At 39.2% G+C, this 25141-nt stretch overlaps 1 protein-coding gene and 1 non-coding gene across 2 annotated transcripts; one reads left to right on the plus strand and one right to left on the minus strand.

Annotated features, from left to right (window-relative positions):
• The first annotated feature begins 572 nt into the window (after positions 1-572).
• On the plus strand, positions 573-679 carry LOC136228396 (small nucleolar RNA R71). The gene has a single exon (XR_010688713.1). It is a non-coding gene; the product is annotated as a small nucleolar RNA R71 (small nucleolar RNA).
• Positions 680-20455: 19776 nt separating this feature from the next.
• LOC136225532 (7-deoxyloganetic acid glucosyltransferase-like) lies at positions 20456-22299 on the minus strand. The gene is made up of 2 exons (XM_066013595.1): positions 21607-22299; positions 20456-21517 (listed from the first exon to the last, which is right to left on the minus strand). Exons 1-2 carry the CDS (start codon positions 22211-22213, stop codon positions 20601-20603), a joined length of 1524 nt encoding a protein of 507 aa, XP_065869667.1. The 5' UTR covers positions 22214-22299; the 3' UTR covers positions 20456-20600.
• Positions 22300-25141: the final 2842 nt, after the last annotated feature.

Here is a 25141-nt window from a genome sequence, read left to right on the forward strand (position 1 = left end):
GAAAGCACAGAATTTATTTTTATTTCGTTATTTTATTAAAACACTCTATTTTTATAATTAAACTTATTTATTTCTTCTAAAATTAACCCGTAAATCACGCTAAAAGATAGGGGTAAAATACCCCTATCAATTATATCCAGCATAATCACATTGCTCCTGCTCACCTTTCCCTTGCTTGACTCCAGGACAGTTTATGTTGAAATGAGGTCCTCCACAAAATTCACAAACATCATTGAACGGCGGTTCGCTGTGAATGGATGATACATTAATCTTGCTGAGCTGCTTTGCAAGTTGTTCCACCTTGATGGTCAGTTTTGACATTCAGCTAGGAGTGAAGGAAAAAGAGCGGGGAATTGGCATTCAGTTTTGACACAACATCATCATTCCCCGCTCTTTTTCCTTCACTCCTAGCTGAATGCCAATTATAGCTCATGCTTACGACTCTCTCAATAAGGTTGTACAAGGCTTGTGGTTCAAGATCTTCGGGGTTACCATTGGCAATGGATTCAATCTGGATTTTATAAATGTTGGTGACTCCATTGTAAAAATTATGCACTTGCATCCACATGGGGATGCCATGATTTGGTACCCTTCTCAATAATTCCTTGTACCTTTCCCATGCATCGGCTAAGGATTCATCCTCTTCCTGCACGAAATGGGATACCTCATTTCTGAGTTTGATGGCCTGTCTAGGTGGAAAATATTTCATTAGAAAAGCACTGGACATTTCTTCCCAACTGGTAATGGTTCCTGGCTGTAGGTTCTTTAACCAGTTCTTTGCTTTGTCCTTGAGAGAAAAAGGAAACAGCTTTAGCCTTATCACATCATCGGAAACTCCTCGGTTTGATCTGAAAGTGTTGCACAGTGTGATGAACTCCTGGATATGCCCATTTGGATCTTCCGACTGGTATCCATTGAATTCTACTGCGGCCTGCAACATTTGTATCATAGATGCTTTCACTTCAAACATGTTGTTTCCTTCGTTAGGCAACACAATGCACGACGAGTGTCCTTCCGTGGTCAGCCTGGAATAGTCTCTGATCCTCATAACTGGAGGATTGTTGTTTTCTCCTTCCTCTTCCTGATTAGGTTGAACCGGTTGTTCTGGTTGTACTCTTCCAGCCATCCTTCTTTCTTTTTGTCGCTCTCGTTGTCTTGCTCGTCGAGCTCTCGCTCGGTTTCGTTTACACATTCTCTCTAATTCGAGATCGATAGGAAAAACTGGTGGTCCAGCTCTGCGCATAAACAATGGGAGAACTCCTTCTGGCTGCACTATTTAGCAAATAGATTAAAAACACCTTGTTTCACAGAAATTTTCAGATAAATTTTGTTGCTTTCAATCCCCGGCAACGACGCTAAAAACTTGTTGTCCTCTGAACAGACTCTAGCAAGTGCATAAGATACAAGTAATAAAGTGATAAATAAAGTATCGTCTCCATAGGGATTGATGACCAAATTTTACAAGAAAAACCTTACAGAACAGGGTGTTCGTGGTGTGTGAATTCTTTATATTGAGAGATATTATGAATTGGTAACTAAGTAAACGATTTAACTTATGAAAGAGAACATTTGATAATGATAAAAAGGTAGAACAGGCTAGGCCACAGCAGAACATGTTACTTTCAGTCTCTAAACATCCTATTTATTCATGAATGAAGTAAAGTGAAGTCAAGGTCTCTGCTTTAATGCTCACTTAAGTCAACTCTCGTGTGTTCTTAAGATTCTAGGATGTACTACAACCGTAAGCGTCCCTAAAGTTGGTTCTTTCTTACATGACGATCGAAACAACATTTCTATTAAGAAAACCCTTGATACAACCCCTTAACATTTCTGCTTCGGGGTTTGGACGTTTGCGAAATAGTTCCGTGAAGATGAATGCAGTTCCCTATCATTCATCTAACACTAACATACATGCATACAACAATGGAGTGATAACTTTCGCAAACACAACATAATATATCAACATTCATTCATAAATAAGAAAATAGAAGACTTACATAACAGGCCCTAACTAGCCTAACCCGTTCAAAACGACTACTCACTCATACTTCCGAGTGAACAGTCTGCTTCACAGCTATAGAGCTCCATCAATAGAGTTTTTATCTTTTTTGAGAGCTCTTTCTCTCTACCAAAATATCTATATTTTTAGTTCATAACAGAGATCTGCCTTTTCCTTCTCCCCCTACGTCTATTTAAAGGAAAAGAAAAGGTCAACATGGTACTTGAAAGTATCCGAGAAAATATTACAAAAACCAACAAATTGTTCACAAATCCTAGAATGCTAGAAGTGGTTAAGATCCTTTTGACCCTTGAACACTCAATGGTCGAACTTTCTTGTAATTATGCTACTTTTAACTGCTCTTATCCGTGTTTCCTACCTGTCGCTCCTGCTGTCTGTCCTGTCGCTATCCGTCATCAGAAATTGCAGCGTTAGACCGCTGGATCAAAGGTTGCTCAACTCCTCCTGGTATGCGCGAAACAGGCTACTTACAGTCTGTTCGACTTAATCTTTCCTCATCTGCACAAAAACACTTATAAGACCTTCTTTCTCGTAATTTAACCCTAAAACACCCTTAATTCATTACAAATAACATGTTAAATTGTAGTCAAATTCATGCCTAACAATCTTCCACTTGGCTTGTTATCTGAATGAGTATGTGTATGCATATGAAGCATATTGGCTTATTCATGCTTGATGTTCTCCTTAGGAAGCTAGAAGTGATTGAGTATGTTTGATGTACTGTTTAGGAACATAGAACTCATTGATTTAGGAAACTAACTTGATTTTGAGAATATATATATATATATATATATATATATATATATATATATTGTTATGTGGGTTTGAACTGAACAATTACATATATGTATGATGTTGTGGGTGATGATGAAGTGATTGGTATGAACTGATTGGTTAGATATAACTGTTTAGGAAGCTAGGACTCATAGAGTTTATGTATGAATGATCATTACGCATGTGGCTGATTAGGCATACTCTAAAGCTTTGAATGTTCATTGTGATTGGCAATACTTTTACACCTATGAGTTATACTGCTAAAAGTGATTGATATGTGTATGTCTATGAAACATGGCTTGTTTGGTGTTCTGTTTAGGAAGCTAGACTGATTGAGTATGTGTACGAATGTTTATTTGGGCATGTAGCTGATTAGTTACATGTATGATGTTGTTGTGATTGACCATACTCGTATGATGAGGACATCTTATCCCTAGACCCGAGCCCGGAGCAACGAAAAGCTATTCGAGAGAACCCACCAAGGAAGAGCAAAGAATAAGTCAAAACAGAGGACACGTGGGGCGTGTCCAGTGGAGCGCCAGGCGTGGGAGATACCATCATGGGAGGAGGAGCAAGCAACGCGAGGACGCGGGGCGCCAACGGTCACCCGCGGGGCGTGATTAGCAACATTGAGCAGGAGGCGCATCAAGAGATCAAACACGCGGGGCGTACACCTAGGGCGCCGCACGTAGATTTCCATCTTCAAGACCAACAAGATCAGGAACCCAAAGACGCGGGGCGTACCCCTCATGACGCCGTGCGTAGCGACGACGAACCAACAACCCCAAGCTCAAGAGCACATTTACGCGGGGCGTACCCTTCGGACGCGGGGCGTGTTTGCCCAGGAGAATACTTCTCCTCCAAGTTCTCACCTTGAGGGGACCAACTTCTGTCTACTCTTATTTACTGTTTTTCCATTACTCTCTTATTACTACCTTGCCATGAACTCTCCCTTTTTCCCACTTTACCCTCATATACATGCTATCCCCAAAACCCTATTCATGGGGTTTTGGTCTTTACCCTTGTTTGTTGGAAGGTATTTAAACCTTTCTCTTTGTAATGTTCTCTAACTTTTGATATATTGAATTAAAGAAGCCTCCATTGGAGCACCAAGGTTCATCCTTGCGGGTTAATCCAACCTTCTAGTTAAGCTAGAGAAGATTGCAATCTTTGTTGGTTTACGATTAAAACCTCCAGTCGATTTCATTCTATATCAGTTGGTATCAGAGCCGAGTCGTTTTCCTTGACCGGAGACTTCTTCTCGGAAATGGTTCAACCCCGTATCACCACCGAAGCCACTGGATCCATGGAGCAACGGATTGAAGCACTAGAAGGAAACGTGAAGCATATCACGGAGTCTCTAGAAGAGTTGTCTTCTGTCGGGGAAACATTGAGCAAATTGATGATATACTCGAAGGCTCATCAACTCATGACCGTGAATATCTAGTTGGTAGGATAGGCCATATGAAGAAAACAAAAGGTTATAGGATCACCGAATCTTCAACTACTACGAGTAAGAGCCCCAATGTCCAAAGATGCAAAATAGCAATTCAAAATGGAAATCAGAGACGAAGTGAAGAATAAGCTTAGAGAGGAAGTGAAGATTAAACTATCAGCTCATCTTGAATTTCTTGTACAAAAGTTGAGCCTTATGAATCCATCACTCAATCTAAATTTGGGTGATGTTCTTTCTACAGTTCGTTCAAATGAATGTGACGACTTATTTATTTATACTTGTGATGATATTTTAGGATTTGAGATTTTATTATTTAGATACTGTTGGATGTTGATATTTAGGTACTTTTGGATTTTGTTGCTTGTGGATGTTTATAAACAGGCATTGCCTTTTGGATTATAAATATCATTGTTGCCTTTATGTTATAAATATCGTTGCCATTATGTTATAAAGATCGTTGCACTTCTAAACAAAACATCGTTGCTTTTTATTCTAAACATCGTTGCATTCGTAGATGGAAATTGTTGCCTTTAGTTTAAAATAGTGTTGCATTTCCTTACTAAGGCAATGATTCGTAATTGTGTTATCGTTGCTTTTTGGTTCATGTTTCGTTGCCGGTTTAGTTGTATCCTTCGACCGTTGCATTTGGTTAAAACAAAAGCAACGATATCTTCATTGTTGCATTTGAGAACATTTTCGTTGCCTTCGAGAGAGAAAGCAACCGTGAATTAACCAACGAAAATAAATTGACCAAAGTCGTTGCCTTAGCCCATTTTTTGCCATAATGCAACCGTTTTTGGTGCCAAACGTAACGAATCAGGATCATTGCAATAGGCATTCTATGGTGTAGTGATGAGAGACATGAGACGAGCACCCGAGATTTGCACCGCCTCATTAAAGAACTTACAATAACGACCCGCCAAAATAGCAACCTTCTAGCCGGAGAACCTCACCGGAGACAAGAGGAACCAACTCGCCATCTACTTGAACGGCAACCGACACCACCACCAAGGATAGCTTATGCACCCCAAGCAATGGACCCTCGGGTTCAAGAGGTAAGGCGGACTAATCCCGTAATCATTAGAAATGTGGATAGTGATAGTGATGGGGAATTATTTGATGATTATGATATGCCTAGGATTGCTAGGAATATGGGGATTAGGATGGATGATAATGCCATGAATGATAGACCTAGGCATGATGTGTATGCAAATGATGTTGTTGGTCCCGCGCATGTGCATGCCGGGAATATGGATGTTGTGCATAATGATGTTGTAGGTGGTTATGAAAGGAGAGAAGTTGGTTTGAATGACCCGTATGGGGGCCGAGGTAATGAGAGGGGCTGATATAGAGGCGAACCGAATGTGAGAATGGGGTATGGAGGAAATTTTGATAGAGATGATGCCTTTAAACTGAAAGTGGACTTACCGTCATTCGGGGGAGAACTCGATATAGAGGGTTTCCTCGATTGGTTGCTTGAAGTAGAGCAGTTCTTTGACTATGCGGGAATACCTGAAGATCAGAAGGTTCGGCTAGTAGCTTACCGGTTGAAAGGAGGAGCTTCAGTTTGGTGGGACAACATGAAGGAAGAGAGAAGAAGAGGAGGAAGGGAACCGATTAGATCTTGGTTAAGGATGAAATCGATGTTGCGGGAGAGGTTTCTACCACCCGACTATGAGCAGTACATTTACAGTTCCTATCGGAATTGTTCCCAAGGTGCTAGGAGTGTGCACGAGTACACCTTGGAGTTCTTACGGCTTTCGGCAAGGGCTAACTTGTCGGAAACCGAAAGCCAAAAGACTTCAAGGTATCTTGAAGGGCTGAGATATAACATCCAAGACCGGATTGGAACGCAAATGGTGACTCGGGTGCAAGATGTCCATAATCTAGCATTGAAGGCCGAGGCACAGTTGAGTTTGAGGGGACGTGAAGGATATAGGAGAGCCGGGATAGAGAATACCTATGGAGGGAGAGGAACCCCCAAGGGAGTTGACAAGGGTAAGGGAATCGCAAGCTCAAGCGATCCCAAGGCGCCAAGTGCGGTAAAGGCACCTAGTGGAGATGTGAGGCCTTTTAAGGCGACACAAACCCCTAGGGGCAACAACCCATATGCTAGACCGGCCCCATTCAAATGTTTCCGATGCAATGAGCCGGGTCACCGTTCCAATGAGTGTCCCAAGAGGAGAAGTGCCAACATGGTCGAGAAGTACGAAGATGATTATGAGTATGATGATGAGGGGGATGTTTGTTGTGACCCCGTTGACGATGAGTATGAGGGAGAGTATGATGGTGGGCAAGCCATACATGTTGTGAGGAGACTATTGATTTCAAGTAAAGTGGAATCGGATCAACGACACCAATTGTTCCGAACCCGATGTCTAGTGCAAGGGGTGAAGTGCAATGTGATCATTGATAGTGGGGGCCAAGAGAATATTATCAGCGATACTGCAGCCAAGAGGTTTGGGTTAGAGGTTGAAGCACACCCTAGTCTGTATAGTGTGGGGTGGATCAAGAACGTCGGAGAGCTGAAAGTCACTCAACGGTGTAGGGTTCCTCTTGAGATAGGGGAGTACCGGGATGAAGTTTATTGTGACGTTGTGGAGATGGACGCTTGCCACCTACTGTTGGGACGCCCGTGGCAATTTGATAGGGATGCTACCCATACCGGAAGGAAGAACACTTATCGGTTTATAAAGGACGGGATTCAGTATGTGCTAACACCTCTACTGGGAGAGACCAAAGACAAAGGGAAGTCTACCTTGATCGTTTTCCCAACTCACAAGGCGTTTATTAACGAGTGTAAGGAAAGCCAAACGGTCTATGTAGTGATGGTAAAGTCGAGCACACCGACGACTGGGGTAGGAAGCGAAACTGAAGAAGTTCCGGAAGATGTGGGAAGATTGCTCAATGAGTTCCGTGACGTTTTTTCGGAAGAGCTACCATATAGGTTGCCACCTCTACGGGACATCCAACACCATATTGATCTAGTGCCGGGGGCTAGCTTGCCTAGTCTTCCCCACTAGCGGATGAGTCCTAAGGAGAGTGAAGTGATGAAGGAGAAGATGAACGAGCTGATAAGGATGGGCTATATTAGGGAGAGCATGAGTCCGTGCGCTGTACCGGCTTTATTGACACCCAAGAAAGATGGGTCATGGAGGATGTGTGTGGATAACCGATCCATCAACAAGATTACCATTCGGTACAAATTCCCGATTCCCCGACTTGATGATATGCTTGATCAATTGGGTGGTTCCAAGGTCTTTTCAAAGATCGACTTGAGGAGCGGGTACCACCAAATCCGGATCAAGGCGGGGGATGAGTGGAAGACGGCGTTTAAGACGCGAGAAGGCCTATACGAGTGGCTAGTGATGCCGTTTGGGATGACCAATGCACCGAGCACCTTCATGAGATTGATGAACTAAGTACTACGTCCGGTGATTGGGAAGTTCGTGGTGGTCTACTTTGATGATATTCTCATCCACAGTAAGACGATAGAAGAGCATGTGGAGCACTTGAGGGCCGTGTTAGTTTTGCTCCGAGAGAACCAACTCTTTTCCAACACTAAAAAGTGTGACTTCGTGATGGAGAGTTTGGTGTTTCTAGGATATGTGGTCAGTGGGAGTGGCATTCGAGTGGATGAAGAGAAAGTGAGAGCTATCCGGGAGTGGCCGGCCCCGAAGATAGTTGGGGATATTAGGAGTTTCCATGGGTTGGCTACTTTCTATAGGCGGTTCATCCGGAATTTTAGCGCGATCGTGGCCCCTATGACCGAGTGTTTGAAGAAAGGTAGAGGCTTCAAGTGGGGGAGTGAGCAAGAGAGTAGTTTCGCCTTGATTAAGGAAAAACTAAGTACCGCTCCGATTTTAGCGTTCCCAGATTTTGAAAAGCTCTTCGAGGTTGAGTGTGATGCAAGTGGAGTCGGAGTAGGGGGAGTGCTAATGCAAGAGCAGAGGCCTATAGCGTACTTCAGTGAGAAGTTGTGTGATTCTAGACAGAAGTGGGCCACGTATGACAAGGAGTTCTATGCGGTAGTGCGGGCTCTCAAGACGTGGGAGCACTACCTCATCGGGAAGGAATTTATGTTGTACACCTACCACCAAGCCCTCAAGTACTTGGGAAGTAAAAAACAACTCTGGACCTCCATGCATGCTAGGTGGTCCACTTTCGTGGATAAGTTTCCTTATCGACTTCTTCACAAAGCGGGTCAATAGAACAAGGTCGCGGATGCCTTGAGCCGACGGGTAGCCCTCTAAAAAACCGTGGCCTTGGAGTTAGTGGATTTTGAGCACATTAAAGGGGAGTACGAGGAAGACCCAGACTTTGGGCTTGAATGGGAACAATGTAGAAGAGGTACCGAGGAGAATGGATATCAGCTTGTGGACGGGTTCCTCATGAGGGGTAGCCAATTGTGTCTTCCGAACACGTCCATCCGGGAAAGAGTGATCCGAGAACTACACGGAGGGGTGTTGGGTGGACACTTCGGGAGAGACAAAATTTTAAAGCGGTTAGCTCCCGCTACTATTGGCCTAAAATGAGGAAGGACGTGGTCTACATAGTGGAGCGATGTGAGGCGTACCAAACCTCCAAAGGGCACGCTACTAATGCTGAACTACGTATGCACCTCCCAGTTGCGGAAACCATTTGGGAAGATCTCTCCATGGATTTTGTATTGGGGCTGCCAAGGACTCAACGGGGTATGGACTCCATATTTGTGGTGGTGGATAGGTTCTCAAAAATGGCTCATTTCATTCTGTGTCGAAAGACTAGTGATGCCGCCGCCATTGCTAAGCTTTTCTTCCGTGAAGTGGTAAGGCTACATGGGGTACCGAAGACCATAGTATCGGATCGGGACACCAAGTTCGTTAGCCACTTTTGGCAGACCCTTTGGTCCATCCTCGGATCCACCTTGAAGTTTAGTACCACGGCTCACCCGCAAATGGATGGGCAAACTGAGGCGGTAAACCGGACTTTGGGGAACCTATTAAGGAGCAAATGTCGAGATAAACCCAAGATGTGGGATTATGTGATCGCCTATAACTTCGCCAATTGGCTTGGGAAGATGTCTTCTTCTTTTAATGTGCAGGATCTTAGCTTGTGGAAGTCGGAGGGGACGTTACCAACCAAGGCATCGAAGGCGGAGTCCGACTCTTTCAAAGAAGGGGAGAATGATGAGGACATCTTATCCCTAGACCCGAGCCCGGAGCAACGAAAAACTATTCGAGAGAACCCACCAAGGAAGAGCAAAGAACAAGTCAAAACAGAGGACACACGGGGCGTGTCCAGCGGAGCGCCAGGCGTGGGAGATACCATCATGGGAGGAGGAGTAAGCAACGTGAGGACGCGGGGCGCCAACGGTCACCCGCGGGGCATGATTAACAACATTGAGTAGGAGGCGCATCAGGAGATCAAACACGCGGGGCATACACCTGGGGCGCCGCGCGTAGATTTCCATCTTCAAGACCAACAAGATCAGGAACCCAAAGACGCGGGGCGTACCCCTCATGACGCCGTGCATAGTGACGGCGAACCAACAACCCCAAGCTCAGGAGCACATTTACGCGGGGCGTACCCTTCGGACGCGGGGCGTGTTTGCCCAGGAGAATACTTCTCCTCCAAGTTCTCACCTTGAGGGGACCAACTTCTGTCTACTCTTATTTACTGTTTTTCCATTACTCTCTTATTACTACCTTGCCATGAACTCTCCCTTTTTCCCACTTTACCCTCATATACATGCTATCCCCAAAACCCTATTCATGGGGTTTTGGTCTTTACCCTTGTTTGTTGGAAGGTATTTAAACCTTTCTCTTTGTAATGTTCTCTAACTTTTGATATATTGAATTAAAGAAGCCTCCATTGGAGCACCAAGGTTCATCCTTGCGGGTTAATCCAACCTTCTAGTTAAGCTAGAGAAGATTGCAATCTTTGTTGGTTTACGATTAAAACCTCCAGTCGATTTCATTCTATATCAGTTGGTATCAGAGCCGAGTCGTTTTCCTTGACCAGAGACTTCTTCTCGGAAATGGTTCAACCCCGTATCACCACCGAAGCCACTGGATCCATGGAGCAACGGATTGAAGCACTAGAAGGAAACGTGAAGCATATCACGGAGTCTCTAGAAGAGTTGTCTTCTCCCGGGGAAACATTGAGCAAATTGATGATATACTCGAAGGCTCATCAACTCATGACCGTGAATATCTAGTTGGTAGGATAGGCCATATGAAGAAAACAAAAGGTTATAGGATCACCGAATCTTCAACTACTACGAGTAAGAGCCCCAATGTCCAAAGATGCAAAATAGCAATTCAAAATGGAAATCAGAGACGATGGTGATGAAGTTGTATGATTCTAACAACACAAGTTTATGACTAAGCTTGTGGTGACATTATCATACACTTCATCACCATGCTAACTTCATCATGAACTATACAATCCAAGTGGCAGGTACATAGTGGTGGCTTTAGGCAGGTACATAGTGATTCTAACAACACAAGTTTATGACTAAGCTTGTTATAGCATGTTAGGCATACTCTTAAAGCTGAAAATATTATGAATAAGTAAGGAATAGACATGCACGAATAAGTTGTCTATTTGATATTCTGTTTAGGAAGGTAGCTGATTAGACATACTCTTAAAGCTGAAAATGATGAACTTGCCTGATTCCTTTCTATTTTAACATGAGTTATGCTGATGAGATAGGTTTATAATATATCTTCCACTTCTCTTGTTATCTGATTGAAACCATTCAGAATGGTGATAGTTTTTCGATGCTATCAGCATAAGTTATGAACTTGTGGCTAGAGCATCGCAGACTTCATCACCGTGCTCACTTTGGCATGTAAATGGTTATTTATGTGCATTGCTATTAATATTCATTTTGGCATGTAGATATGAATGTGTATGTGTATGAAGCATGTTGGCTTGTTTTATGTTCTATTTAGGAAGTAGAACCGATTCAGTTTGTGTATCAATGTTCATTAGGCATGTAGCATGTTATGTGTCACTTGAATATACATATATTTCATATCAATTTAGGAATAGACATAAACGAATAAGTTGACTACTTGTTATAGCATGTTATGCGTCACTTGAATATACATATATATGTATACTTGAATAAGTTGTCTACTTTGTATTGCCTATCAAAAAAGGATAGCGTGCAAGGGGGGCATTATGATGTGACGTGCGAATAGCGTACAAGGGGGGCGTGATGCGCGAATAGCAACAAAAGGAGATTTGGATGCTAAAGAAACACTGGAGCTGGATGGATGAAGTGGAATACTGGAGGGGGCATGGAGCCAACATTGAAGATCAGATTGATTACCAAGTAGATTTGTAATTAGTAATCATTCTGTTCTTTAGGAATGACTCTATGCCCATCCAGTAGTCCACACCATCCAGCTCAGTGTTTCTTTGGCATCCAAATCTCCTTTCTATTCGCATATCACGCCCCCCTGCATGATTATGATGTGCAGATGGTAACCAAGGATATCTGGATGATGGAGAACCATTAGAGTTATATGGCGTCGAATACTGAAGGGGCATGGAGTCAACATTGAAGATCAGATTGATTACCAAGTAGATTGGTAATCAGTAATCATTCTGTTCTTCAAGATTGGCTCTATGCCCATCCAATAGTCCACACCATCCAACTCAATGGTTGTCCAGCATCCAAATCTCTTTGCAATTCGCACATCACGCCCCCCCTTGTATGCTATTCGCACGTCACATCATAATGCCCCCCTTGCTTGCTATCTGCACATAATATATCCCCTGCATGCTCTTCAGTCCATCTCCTGGAAGTTGCTACATAACCTACCCTGTTGCTGATGTATCGTTCAGCAATTCGCTCTCGGCCAAGAAATGGCCCCTCAATGAAGGGCTCTATCAGCAGTTCATAAATATTCCACTGCAGCTATAAAATGCATAGATAAATTAAATTAGACCCCAAACATGAGTAGATAAACTAGACCCCAAACATGAATAGATAAACTAGACCCCAAATACATAGATTTATAACATTATCTTACCGTGGCAATACTATAGGAAGGGCGATCAAGTAGCTGGGGCCTAGATACATGCTCCAAGGGACCGATATTAGAATGATAAATTTTGGTCCTGAATATGACATGCGAACAATAGTAATGTCATGAGTGCATTTGCATATATATGAACTGATTTCTGTATGTTAATAAGTTCATGCATGTTCTTACAACTGGAGATGTGGAGGGGAAATGGACAGGGAAGTCCATGTGGACTATGAATACACCTCCTTCATAAGGGGTGTTTGGAGGGCCCTTCATCACGGCAGTCCATTGCCGATGGTCAGGACCTGCATATATATTGACAAGCCACCTAGGTGCCTCAGACCGGAATCGGGAAATGTGCGACTCAACACAACGATAGAGGTTCCTTATACGTCTATCCATGATATAACTAGAGTAAGTGATAACAACGATAGAGGTTCCTTATACGTATAGTGCTGGGTTGTGGACTCTTGAGAATTGTTAAACGCTTCATATTTATAATGTGGGTAGGTAAGTGAAAGGTCTCAGAATGGAGAAACGGTAAAACAAGATTAATTAGGTCCATCTGTATACGGTATGTAATTAATGAGCATCAATTGGTTTTCCAGATATCAAGACTTTAGGGATTCTAGGCAATGATGACTTAGATATGCATGCAGATCAAGTTGGATTTGGCTTCCAATCAACACCACCACGCCTCTTGAAAGATTGACGTATTGACAGATTTGGAGATGTACATTGTTTATTGTTTTTACCTTATTACATTTAGAAAATTATCTAGTTCAAATGTGAATAGATTATGAGCATTAGTCTCCAATAAATTTAAAATCATTGATATACAAAAATTCTTGTTCATTTGATTATTATTCATTACCAGATTCATTCGAAGAAGAAGGCAAAGAGTGACATTTACGGTTAAAAAATATCATCTAAACAATAATAATAAAACATTACAATAAAATAATCTGTCATCTAAAATAAATCTATTGACATGATTGATTAAGACCTATGCCATGTGATACAAGTTACTACGACAGAAATTATTATAAAAATTGTCACCGCGAATACCAATATGCCAATTTCCCATATAGCTACTTGACATTTTTAATTATTAGTATGTCATGTGATGACATTAAATGTGACGTTAATAAATAAAAAGATGCATCGTAACAATATTCATATGACAGTACGCAACTAGGATGATGTGATGTATAGTATCTTCAAATGACAACCTAACCGTCGTCTGAAGGTGCAATAGACGATATCGAGCCCTGTGACAGATTTATATCTCGCGGGATGACGGTTTTTAACCGTCGTCTGAAGGGGATTTTAGCGTAGTGATAAAGCATGTAGTAAAGGAAGAAGATGGTTCATGTTACAAATTGGTTGATGTTCATTGCGTATGCGCTCTTATATTTTAGATGTCACGTCGGTGTCCTAAAATTTAAGATATTTCATACTCAAAATTAGATAATGTCATATATAATTATATTATTGTGTTTAATTTAATATTTTTAGATGTTAATTAAAAGTTTTGGGTAACTTTTATAAAAAAAAAAGTTATAAATTAAAGGGATCAAAATAAATGTTTTTTTTTCAATTACAAAGTATGTGAATTATATTATAAAAAAATAATGATATATCTTGCAATTTAATTTCATATTATGTTATAAAAAAATAATGGTAATTAAAAAAATTGGTATCCTACATCATGCTAATTTGATTTTAATGTTGACATATGGCATGATATATACCTTAGGAATCCTATATATAAAGGATAGAAACATTAAGTATAAAAGGAACATACTTAAATGTCTCATGTGAACAGATTTGTAATGTTTACAAGGTAATATTACACGAGCCATGGAATTTAAGAGCATGAAATAGTTGATGAAAAACAAATATAAGGATTTAATGGGAAAGAATACTAATTAATTGTATTATAATAAATAAGAAAATAGAACTAAATAAAAAGATAACATATAAAAATAGAAAAAGAATATAATATGGTTAATTTAATTGTGCCGTTTAACTTAAATTGGATATATTTTGTAAACGTTAAGCTTAAATTCGTATTATTTATAAACGTTAAGTCTTTATTGGTGCTATTTTGTACGTGATGCCTAAATTGATGCTATATTATAAACGTTGAGCCTAAATTGATATTATGTTATAAACGTTAAGCCTATATTGGTGCTATTTTGAATGTTAAGCCTAAATTGGTACTTCTACAAAAACTTTAGACATGTTTTGGTACCTTATCTCTTTCTTTAATTGTTTAACACACATGTATTCAAAATTTTAAAAAATTAAAAAATTATATATTTATTATTCATAAAAATAATAATAAGATAATTAAGTAAATAATATCAAATACGTGAAGTCTTTAAATTATTAAGATTTTAAGGATTAAGTTCCTGAAATTTTTAAGAATTTAAAATTAAGTTCCTGAATTTTAATTTCACATGCATTGAGCATTCACTAACAATTTAGATAATAGAACGGTTAGTAATGTACTCCTAAAATTATTGAAATTTAAATTAAGCTAAAAGAAAAATAAATGATTAGAGACTCCATTTTTAAAAGGGACAATTATAAAATTAGTACATTTTAAGGTGTTAGTTTTCTTTTCTAACCCATTTTGAAAAACTCAGCAAAACTAACACATTTCATTAACTAAATTCCAACATTGCCCCCCTCTCTAACCTTATTATAACGTTGTCTTCTCCCCTCTTTCTCTTTTTCTCGCGCGCTCTCTCTTTATCTCTCTCTCTCCCTCGCTCTAAAGAACAAATCAATTTACAGACTACGAACAATAATCAATCCAACCCACAGTTTGTGCTTCAAGATTTTATACAATCATGTAAGTTTTTAATTTATTTACAATATCTAAAGCTTCGTCCATTCATGGTTAAGATGTAGCATTTTGTTTCTCTAAAACCCAATGTATATTGTTGCTGTTGCCTTTTCATGTTATTCCTTGTCGTGCGAATCCCTAAAAACAGTGACATTGTTGTAGGAAGATGCATTTGGTTTGGAACATCACTCTGCGATTTTTTCCAGAAAGGGTCGATATGCGTCGATATCTTATGAATATCGACATACATATCTGCGTCGATATCTGATGAATATCGACATATAAAACATAAAACATAGATAAGAACAATATTTTTATATTATAATAAAGAAAAAAAGTACATAAAACATAGATAAGAACAATATTTTTATATTATAATAAAGAAAAAAAGTACATAAAACATAAAAAACGAACAAAAACACAATAAAAAAGTGCTTAAAACATAACAGACAAACACAAAACACATAAACAAAAAAGACACAAACACAAAACACATAATAACAAAAGTACATAAACATTAAAAACAAAAAATACATAAACTAAACATTCAGATACTCATGATCCAAAAGGGCGTCAGCGTAGTCCATCTTGGACTTCTCCAACTGCCTTTTGAGGCGCCTAATTATCCTCTTCACCCACCTGTTTTTTTCCTTAACTGACTCCAGATGGTCAGTCATGGCATCTGCAGCGAAAGACATGGTGTTCGCCATGCCCCTCATGAAGCGGATTATTTCATATGTGTCCCCTTCACGGAACGAATCGCTGAATGAAGCTATTAGTGCTTCGAATTCAGGCAGAGGAGGGGGTGGAGGTGGCGCTTCCATTTTTAGCTCTAGAGTGTTTAAGAGTTTACTAGAATGAATAAACTATGAACAGACAAAGCGTATATTTATAGGAGAAAGAACCGTAATGTTCATGGGGAATCTCAACAGACAAGACTCATATTTAATTGATAGAGTGATATTCGAAAAAGAGTGAAAGTTAAAGTGATCATTAACTGCATTTAATGCTCATTAACAGATCATTCTAGAAAAACGTCTCTTGATCTTTCGTCAATATCTGTCGATATATGATCAATATCGACAGCTATCACGAGAATGCATCGTAGATATATGACAGATATCGACAGAGGAGTTAGTCTTATGTGTCGATATGTGCTGATAGGTGTCGATATATATGTTATATCGACATATATCGACGGATCTTATAGTTTCAAATGTGTATACCATGATATGTTTCGGTAGCTTTCTTCATTAATTTACAAATAATATATAATTTACTTCTGTTTTTATGATAATGCAGAAATATGTCTACCCCAAATACTTGTCTGTGTATGCTTTCGTGGGATGGATAATGGAAAAAAGAGGTGCTTTCGTGGGATGGATAATGGAAAAAAGAGGGGCTCATAGACACAATGATATACGTTGGTGGTCAATCGAAGGTGCTCCATTTTTCAACGCCAACTGATTATCAAACTTTGAGAGATAGAATTCACGCTTCGTTGAACGTTGATGCAACCTGTTTTGACATACAAATGGCAATGCACACAACATACGGTCTAAATAAACTTTTTGGAAGATTAGCCCACATAGCGGATGACAGTGATATTGCTGGATTCGTTGAGTTTTGTCGATGGAATAAACCCGATGTGATGCCATTATATGTTTCTATGACACCGCGAACAAGTGTTGTGGAAGTAAGATGACCAATTGTTGCTGAAGTATGGGGACCAAGTGTTTCGGAAGTAAGACGACCAATTGTTGCCAAAGTAAGACGACCAATTGTTGCTGAAGTATGGCCACAAAATGTTGCTGAAGTAGAGGCAACTAGAATATGTTCTTGTGTTCCCAATATAGCAATTGAGACTTGTGCTCCGGCAAAACATGTCATGAATCCATATACCCAATCTCCTCTTGGGCTAGACGATATTACATTGGATCACAATTGTGGGTATGAGAATGTAGTGAACGAGGATGATCAAGGATATGATAATGGCTGTGATAACGATGATCATGGATATGATAACGATTACAATGGATATGACAATGATGATCACGTATATGATAACGATGATCGCCAAAGATCCGTTTCAGAACCATCGATTGATAATGTTCAACCAAGTTTAAATGAGATTGATGATGAAGCAAGAATGAGAAGGAGAACGGATCCATTTCGGTATGTTCCACAAGTACCAGAGGAACCGGCCATTCTGATTAACATTACAGAATCTTCAGGGGATGGTGGTTTGAAGGCGCACGATATGTTCAAAAGCAAACGAGGACTGCAAGATGCACTTGGGAGATATGCAATTGATAATATGTTCGAATGGAAGGTGCACAGATCAACTAAGTCTTTGTTTGAGGTCTGATGCAAACATTTTGACACATGCAAGTGGCGGGCTAGAGGTGGAGTCATACTAGGTTCAGATATGTTCATGCTCTGAAGAATTGACAGTATGGACAGTCACACTTACGATAGGGGTGGACAACTATTGCCGCATCATAGGCAAGCGGGGAAACGAATCGCAGGTATCATACTTAGTGATAAGTTAGATATGGAGAATCGAGTGTACCGTCCAAGTCACATCATTTGGGAGATTAAAAAATTGTTTTCAATCAACCTATCCTATATGCAAGCTTGGAGAGCAAGATGTTGGGCGGTAGATAGCACAAGTGGTTCACCTGAAGAATCGTACATGTTGTTACCTGACTATTGTGAGACATTGAAATTTGTTAATCCAGGTACGGTGACACATATTGAAACTGATGATGAAGATCATTTTAAATTCTTCTTCATGTCTGTGGGTGCTTCAATCCGGGGGTTTAATGCACATATTCGCCCCGTTATATGTGTAGATGGAACACACTTAAAAGTTAAATATGGCGGAGTACTTTATGTTGCAGTTGGAAAGGATGGTAATAATCAAATTTATCCACTTGCATTTGGAATTGGTCCGAATGAATGTAATGAATCATGGGCTTATTTCTTCACTAGGTTGAAGGAATGTATTGGTGATGTTGAAGACCTAGTCATAATATCAGACAGGAATAAGAGCATTGATTATGCAGTCAATATGGTGTATCCAAATGCGGTACATGGAAGTTGTGCTCAGCATTTAAAACAGAATGTGAAGGCTAAATTTGGGGGCGGGACATAGCGTATTGGCAAGTTGTAAAAGCCTGGCGGACCATTGATTTTCAGGAAAGATTCACCAGACTTCGTACATTATGCCCGGGGGAAGCAGACTATCTAGAGGAAGCTCGAAGAGAGAAATGAGATTATACCCGACTAAAAATACACATGTACAAATAAACAAGTCAATCAGATGTCTAGCATAATAGTGACACATATAGGCACAATGTTTGGTTAACTTACTTCAAAAATGGCTATAACGTTGGTCAATTTAGGGACACCAGTCTTTTTCCATCGTATCCATCGTGGGATGCGAGTGCCTTTCGTCTCATACCATCCGTGGGTGGCATCCCATACTTTGAACAACCAAGCTGTAACAAAGTTCCAATTCATTATTTATGCCTATTACTAACATTTCTAGTATATAGAATATACACACATCATACCTGAAATACGTGTGCAAAACCATATAGGTTTAATGAGACACGGTTAGTCCTCAAACGATCCCTATAAGCAAGTAACTGATCAATTCGGCCTTTTCCACCAATCATCCCATTGACAAGAGACCTGTAGGTCACATCCCAGGCCAAAACACCCCACGAGAACTCGTTAAACAATGTTGGAAATTCAGCAAGTTCCAAAACCCAAGGAAGAGCTTGTTTGTTGGTAGTGTTATCCAACACATAGCCAATGACAAAGTACAACATGGCAAATGAAACTGCATCCTGATCAGATTCATTCTTCCAAACAGTTTGCTTCATAATTGTGTCCACGTCTCTAAAGATTGCTGTAGAGTTGTCTGAAAAAAACTTCTTCCTAAATCTATCCGGCTTATTTAGTGCACTAAACCTTTCGGTAAATGCTTCCATGTCTCCAAACCGTAACCCACTTAGGAGTCCAAACTCCCAATCCCCAAATCTCAACTCAACACCTCTAACTTTGAAGCAAAGCTCCCTGGGTTTGAGGTCTTCACATATGATCTCCCTTGTTAAAAGGATATGACAGAGGACTCCTGCAAATACTGTATTGGTCATATCCAAATACTGCCCGAAGCAACTCTTCCTAAATAGATTTACTTGGGTTGGTGTTAAAAAGTCCTTTATATGTTTTGCTGCTTCTAGGTTACACCTAACTGTGATGACGCTTTCCGTTCCAAATGCTTTTCGGTATTTATATTCAGAGTCCTCTTTGGCTTTCTTCTTCGAAGAAGAGCCATGCTCATCTCTCTTCCTCTTGTGTCCACGATCATGCTGAAATTTATTGTAGATATATCATCAGCTAACATACAATTAAGCTAATTATAACGTTGAGCTAGAATGAGCTAACGTAGGCTAAAATAAGAGAGTTATCGACAATTAGGTCATCGGTATCTATGTTGTATCGACAATTAGGTCGTCGATATGAATGTTCTATCGACAATTAGGTCGTCGATATGAATGTTCTATCGACAATTAGGTCGTCGATATCTATGTTTTATCGGCAATTAGGCTGTCTATATCTATGTATTATCTACAATTAGGTTGCCGATAGAACATACATATCGACGCATTTCGACCAAACCGAATGACTTCCTAACACCAGATGAACCTAGATAAACCCTAACACTATAAGAAGTAAACGAAACGAAACGAAAGATTCCTTCTCAAACCCAACAAATGTACATACAATACAAGAGAGAATTGCAAATGTAAATACAATAAAAGAGAGAATCGCAAATGTAAAGTCAAGTTATTTACCCTCTTTTTCGTCCTTCCTTCTGAATTCGATTCGTTGTCTGAGCTTCGTGTTCTCGCCATGTCCACTCGAAGTAACAGAGATTCGTCGGATGAAATGAACAAAATCGGTCAATGAATCGCCGGAAAGTTAGAGAGAGGGATATCGGGGTGTTAGGTTAGAGAGATGTAAGTTCGAATGTTAGAGAGCGGGGAGCGGAGTGTTAGAGACAAGAGCAAGGTTGGAATTTAGTTAATGAAATGTGTTAGTTTTAGTGAGTTTTTCAAAATGGGTTAGAAAAGAAAACTAATACCTTAAAAGGTGCTAGTTTTGTAATTGTCCCTTTTTAAAACCATGCAAGTCCAAAAGATTAGCCAAGTATATTTATAGATTTGAAATTCATCTCGGAAGTGTACTATTATATATACATAATGAGTTTTGAAATTTCAATAAAAACAACATTAAAAGACATACTAGAATTCCTAATAATGAAACTTCGACAACCTTATCTTATAATAATTGCACAATTGACAACACAATACAGTAAATGGACAAATCTTAACCTTGCCCACAATGAACAAATAATTACCTTTCTAATATGCTAGCTGCATAAATTTTTCATTTTCATTTCATGCTCAACTTTTTTATCTCCTCAATCAGACTATTAAGATTACCAGAAGAAGACCCACCTTCTTGAACACTATTTCTTGCCAACTTAGCCATCTTTGCTGCTGATTTCACAAACTCATCTCTCCTATCAACCATCAAATCATTCACCATCTTTTCAACAATTTTTCTATCACATGTATCCTTCATATCCAACCCCATTTTCCAAACCTCACTAACAAATCTGCTATTCACTTGTTGATCAGCATAGTATGGCAAACACAGCATAGGCACACCAGCAACTATACTCTCCAAGGTTGAGTTCCATCCACTATGTGTCCAAAACCCACCTATTGCTTTATGCCCTAAAACCTCTTCTTGTGGTGCCCAACTCACCACATACCCTCTTTCTTTAAGACCCACTTCAAGTTCAGTAGGAATATTTTCAAGAACATTACCATTTTCATCAAGTAGGGAACCATGCCTCATAACCCACAAGAACCTATGGTTGCTATTAGCAAGGCCATACCATAATTCCATGATTTGATCTCTTGTCATCAATGAAATACTACCAAAGCTTATATAAAGTACAGATTCCAATGGCTGCTTATCTAGCCATTCCATACAGCTTCTGTCCACCTGCCATATACTGTTGGAATGACTGCTTTCTAATTTTGTTTTGAGGAGCTGGTGGATAGGTCCAATGGCGTAGGTTTTAGGGTATCGAGTTCGGATTTGAGAGAGTATTGGCCCTTCTAGTTCTTCAAATGTGTTGAGGATAAGTGATTCTGCTTCTCTCATTTCGTTTGTGAGCATAAGTAGATGTGGATGGTTTATGTCGTTCACTTGGCAAAATTTCTTTGGAAGATCTCTGCACCTGAGAATGGTTTCCATGCCTGGAACTGCTGTTATCAACCGATCCATGTCTTCTTCCCCTTCAGTTTTCAAAAGAAATAATTGAATTCTGATAGATACTATACAGTAAAGTAGGCCTAAATCCACTTAGAAAATAAGATGAGATTACCTTTGATAGGAAGTTGATTGGCAGCAACAATGTCAGGAACACAATGCAAAACCCACATACAGCAAGCACTAATAGTATGAAATTGAATAGATGGAATTCCAACTTCAATGGCAACATCATGGATAAAACTCATTGCCATATCTCCAATGATATAAGTAACAGGTGGATTAAACTCAATTAAGAATTTCTTAAAATTTGGCTTGCCCGTCTTCTTACTTGCATCTAAGGCTTCTCTTAACCATTCAGCTGGATCTGTTGGCCCATCATCGATTGAAAAACTATCTGGAATGGTTTTGAATTGGAAGCCAGGATACTTGGAAGTAAAACGAGATTCCACATCTGTAAGGTTTTTATACATGAACTCGAAATTCAAGAAGGTAATATGATGAAGGCCAGAAAGGTATAAAACCTCAGCAAGCTTAAGCATGGAGTTCACATGACCTTGGCCTGGTGCAGGGAAGATGAGAACATGAGGAACAAAAGGAGATATTGTCCCTTGGTTCATCTTTCTTTTTCTTGGAGGAAAACAATTTACTAGTAAAAGAAATAAAGTATGGTCATATATATAGATGATATTTTTTGGTAAGCAGTGACATAATAGCCACATTAAAAAGTTTCATTTTAAGCATCTTTCTTGACTAGCAAAAGAAACAATGTTATAAAAGTCTCATCTGATCTATTATAAGGAGTAAGAAGAAAGTTTGTCTTTCTTTTTGCTCCCATTCTGTTAGGTTTTGTGTTTCTTTTTTGTTATTTTCTTTTTAATTGGTGTTCATATACTTTTCGTATCTCTCTATTTGTCTGAATTGTATTTGCTCCCAATTATACTTTTATTCATACATTTTTCAAATTTAGCAAGAGCGGAAACAATTTATTTTATATATGGATCAATATATCTATGTGGTTGCAACAAAAGAAATGACTCTGATCCGAATATTCGAAATGGCCTGAATGATGAAGATCGGATTGCAATTGCTCTTCTGCTGATTTGGATTTCTAAAAAGTATATGTTTCATTGTTTTTCGTGTTTTTCTACCTTTATGGTTTTTTCTTGCTCTTTGTAGTCGTCCTCATCCCTTTGTGGATTTTGTAAAATTTCATTCCTTACCGTTTTCTTATTGGATGTGGATTTGCTTTCATCAAATGAATATAGAAGTATTTTCATAAAAAAAAAAAAAAACAATATTATATTTTACATTTTATACATTTGAAGTTTTAACAAAAAGAAATTGCTGATTCATGCACATATTTACTTGACTTGCAAACACATTGATATATAATTCTTTTCTTTTTACGCTTTTAACAATAGTTTATTAATATTAATTAGTATTTGTCTTCATATTTCTTTCTAGTGGGTGGGTGCTTGTCTTGTAGTTCCATAATTTGCTTCAATATTGGCAACTGAGAACATTTCCAATCTTACAATGTTATATGTACAGTATTTATTAATAAGTAAATAAATAACGATATTAACAACAACTGTTTGTTTTTGTTTTGTTTTTTTTTTTTTTTTTTTTTTTTGAGAATTTGCTTATTTAACAACTGCTAACTAACAAGTGTTCACATGGATCCTAATAATTACGGTGAATTTGGTCATTCATCGTTAGATTTAATCAGCCTACATCTAATGGTGAATGACCAAATTCAGGTGGTCATCAGGGCCCATGTGAAAAATACTGTTAAACAGAATAGCACACCGTTCATGTTCACTTCTTTTTTTCATTGTCTTCTTCGGATCTTTTATAATCTTAATTTTCAGTTTATGTTTTGATATGGTATCACAACAATAATTTCTACCATTTTTTTCTTCCTCTATTTGTGAATTTCTTTTAATAGCACCTATTGAAAATATCAATCGTTCTGATATAACCACTACCCACGTACTCCATTATCGTCCTAGATAATTGTACCCACATTCAGCACGATCGCATACCGATAGCTCACAGGTAACTTTCTCCTTTAGTCCTATAAATAGGTTGAAAGCTGAAGAGGAAAAGGTTGCAGGTTAATCCTCAAGGAAGATCAACCTTCAGCCATGGACGTTCAACCTTCATCCAGAGACGTTCAACCTTCATCCAAGAGGTTCGATCCTCAAGGAACGTCGGCTGTCATCATCCTGATTGGAAGGACCGCCTTCCTTCAGAAGTTCAACGATTGATCTCACATTATACAAATTTATTATTTAGTTCAGGCTACAACAATTGGCGCCGTCTGTGGGAAAAGATAAAAAAGTCATTCATTCTACATCATCTACTTTTCGTAATAAAAAGATGCCTCCCAAGAAATCTCAAGTTCCACCTTCTCAAGTATCCCATATTCCGGACGAACACGATGCACATCCAACCAACGAAGAAGAACGTGTTGAAAACGTTGAAGACCAACATAGGCCATCAAGAACAAATCCACCTACCGTTCCCTTGGCGGATTATGAAGAGTTGAAGAATTTTTTTGAAGAAAACAATAATCAGCTCCAAGAATTAATGCTTTTTGTCCAAGAAGAAATGCGAGACAAAGAGTTTCGAAACAAGGAAAAAGGTCCTGAGGTAGAGATACCACACGATGAAATTGAAGTCTCAGAACCACGTGAAGGAGGAAAGCGAAAGGGAAACAACTTAAAGATCCATGAAGTTGTGGAAAGTTCATGCAAAGAAAATTCGAGAGCACATGAGAAAGCCGGAGAAGAATCCATGTTCAACGCGAAAGAGACAGTAGACCTTAAGAAGATGATTGAAAAGGTGCTAGAACAAAAGAAGTTAGTTCCGAGCAATGATGAACAAGCAGCAAGGAAAATTCCTTTTTCGGGAGAGATCATGAATAAACTTCTCCCTCAAAAATTCAAGATGCCCCAACTCGCCACTTATTCCGGAAAGGGTGATCCCTACGATCATATGCAGAGTTATGAAGCGGTAATGTTATTACACGGAGGGAAGACACCATAATGTGTCGAGCTTTCTCCCTCACTCTATCAGATCATGCTCGCGCGTGGTTCAATAGCTTAAAGGAAAGCTCCATCTCTAACTTTGATCAATTGAGAAGAGAATTCATGAAAGCATTCATCATCAACACCAGAAGAGTTCAGGTTCAAAATCAAATCAAAAGCATTATTTACGCTGAGCTCCCTGCAAAAGAGGAATTTACATCAAAGAGGAATCTACCTCAAAGAAGATTTTACCTCAAAGAGGAATCTGCCTCAAAGAGGAAGATACATCAAAGAGGAATTTACCTCAGAGAGGAATCTACATTCAATTCAGATTGAATTTCAATCTCAAAGAGGAATCTACCTAAAAGAGGAATTTACATCAAAGAGGAATCTACCTCAAAGAAGAATTTACCTCAAAGAGGAATCTGCCTCAAAGAGGAAGATACATCAAAGAGGAATTTACCTCAGAGAGGAATCTACATTAAATTCAGATTGAATTTCAACCTCAAAGAGGAATCTACCTCAAAGAGGAATTTACATCAAAGAGGAATCTACCTCAAAGAAGAATTTACCTCAAAGAGGAATCTACCTCAAAGAGGAATTTACATAAAAGAG

Source organism: Euphorbia lathyris, chromosome 4, assembly GCF_963576675.1.
Source record: "Euphorbia lathyris chromosome 4, ddEupLath1.1, whole genome shotgun sequence".
In the NCBI taxonomy this organism is placed as follows: Eukaryota; Viridiplantae; Streptophyta; class Magnoliopsida; order Malpighiales; family Euphorbiaceae; genus Euphorbia; species Euphorbia lathyris.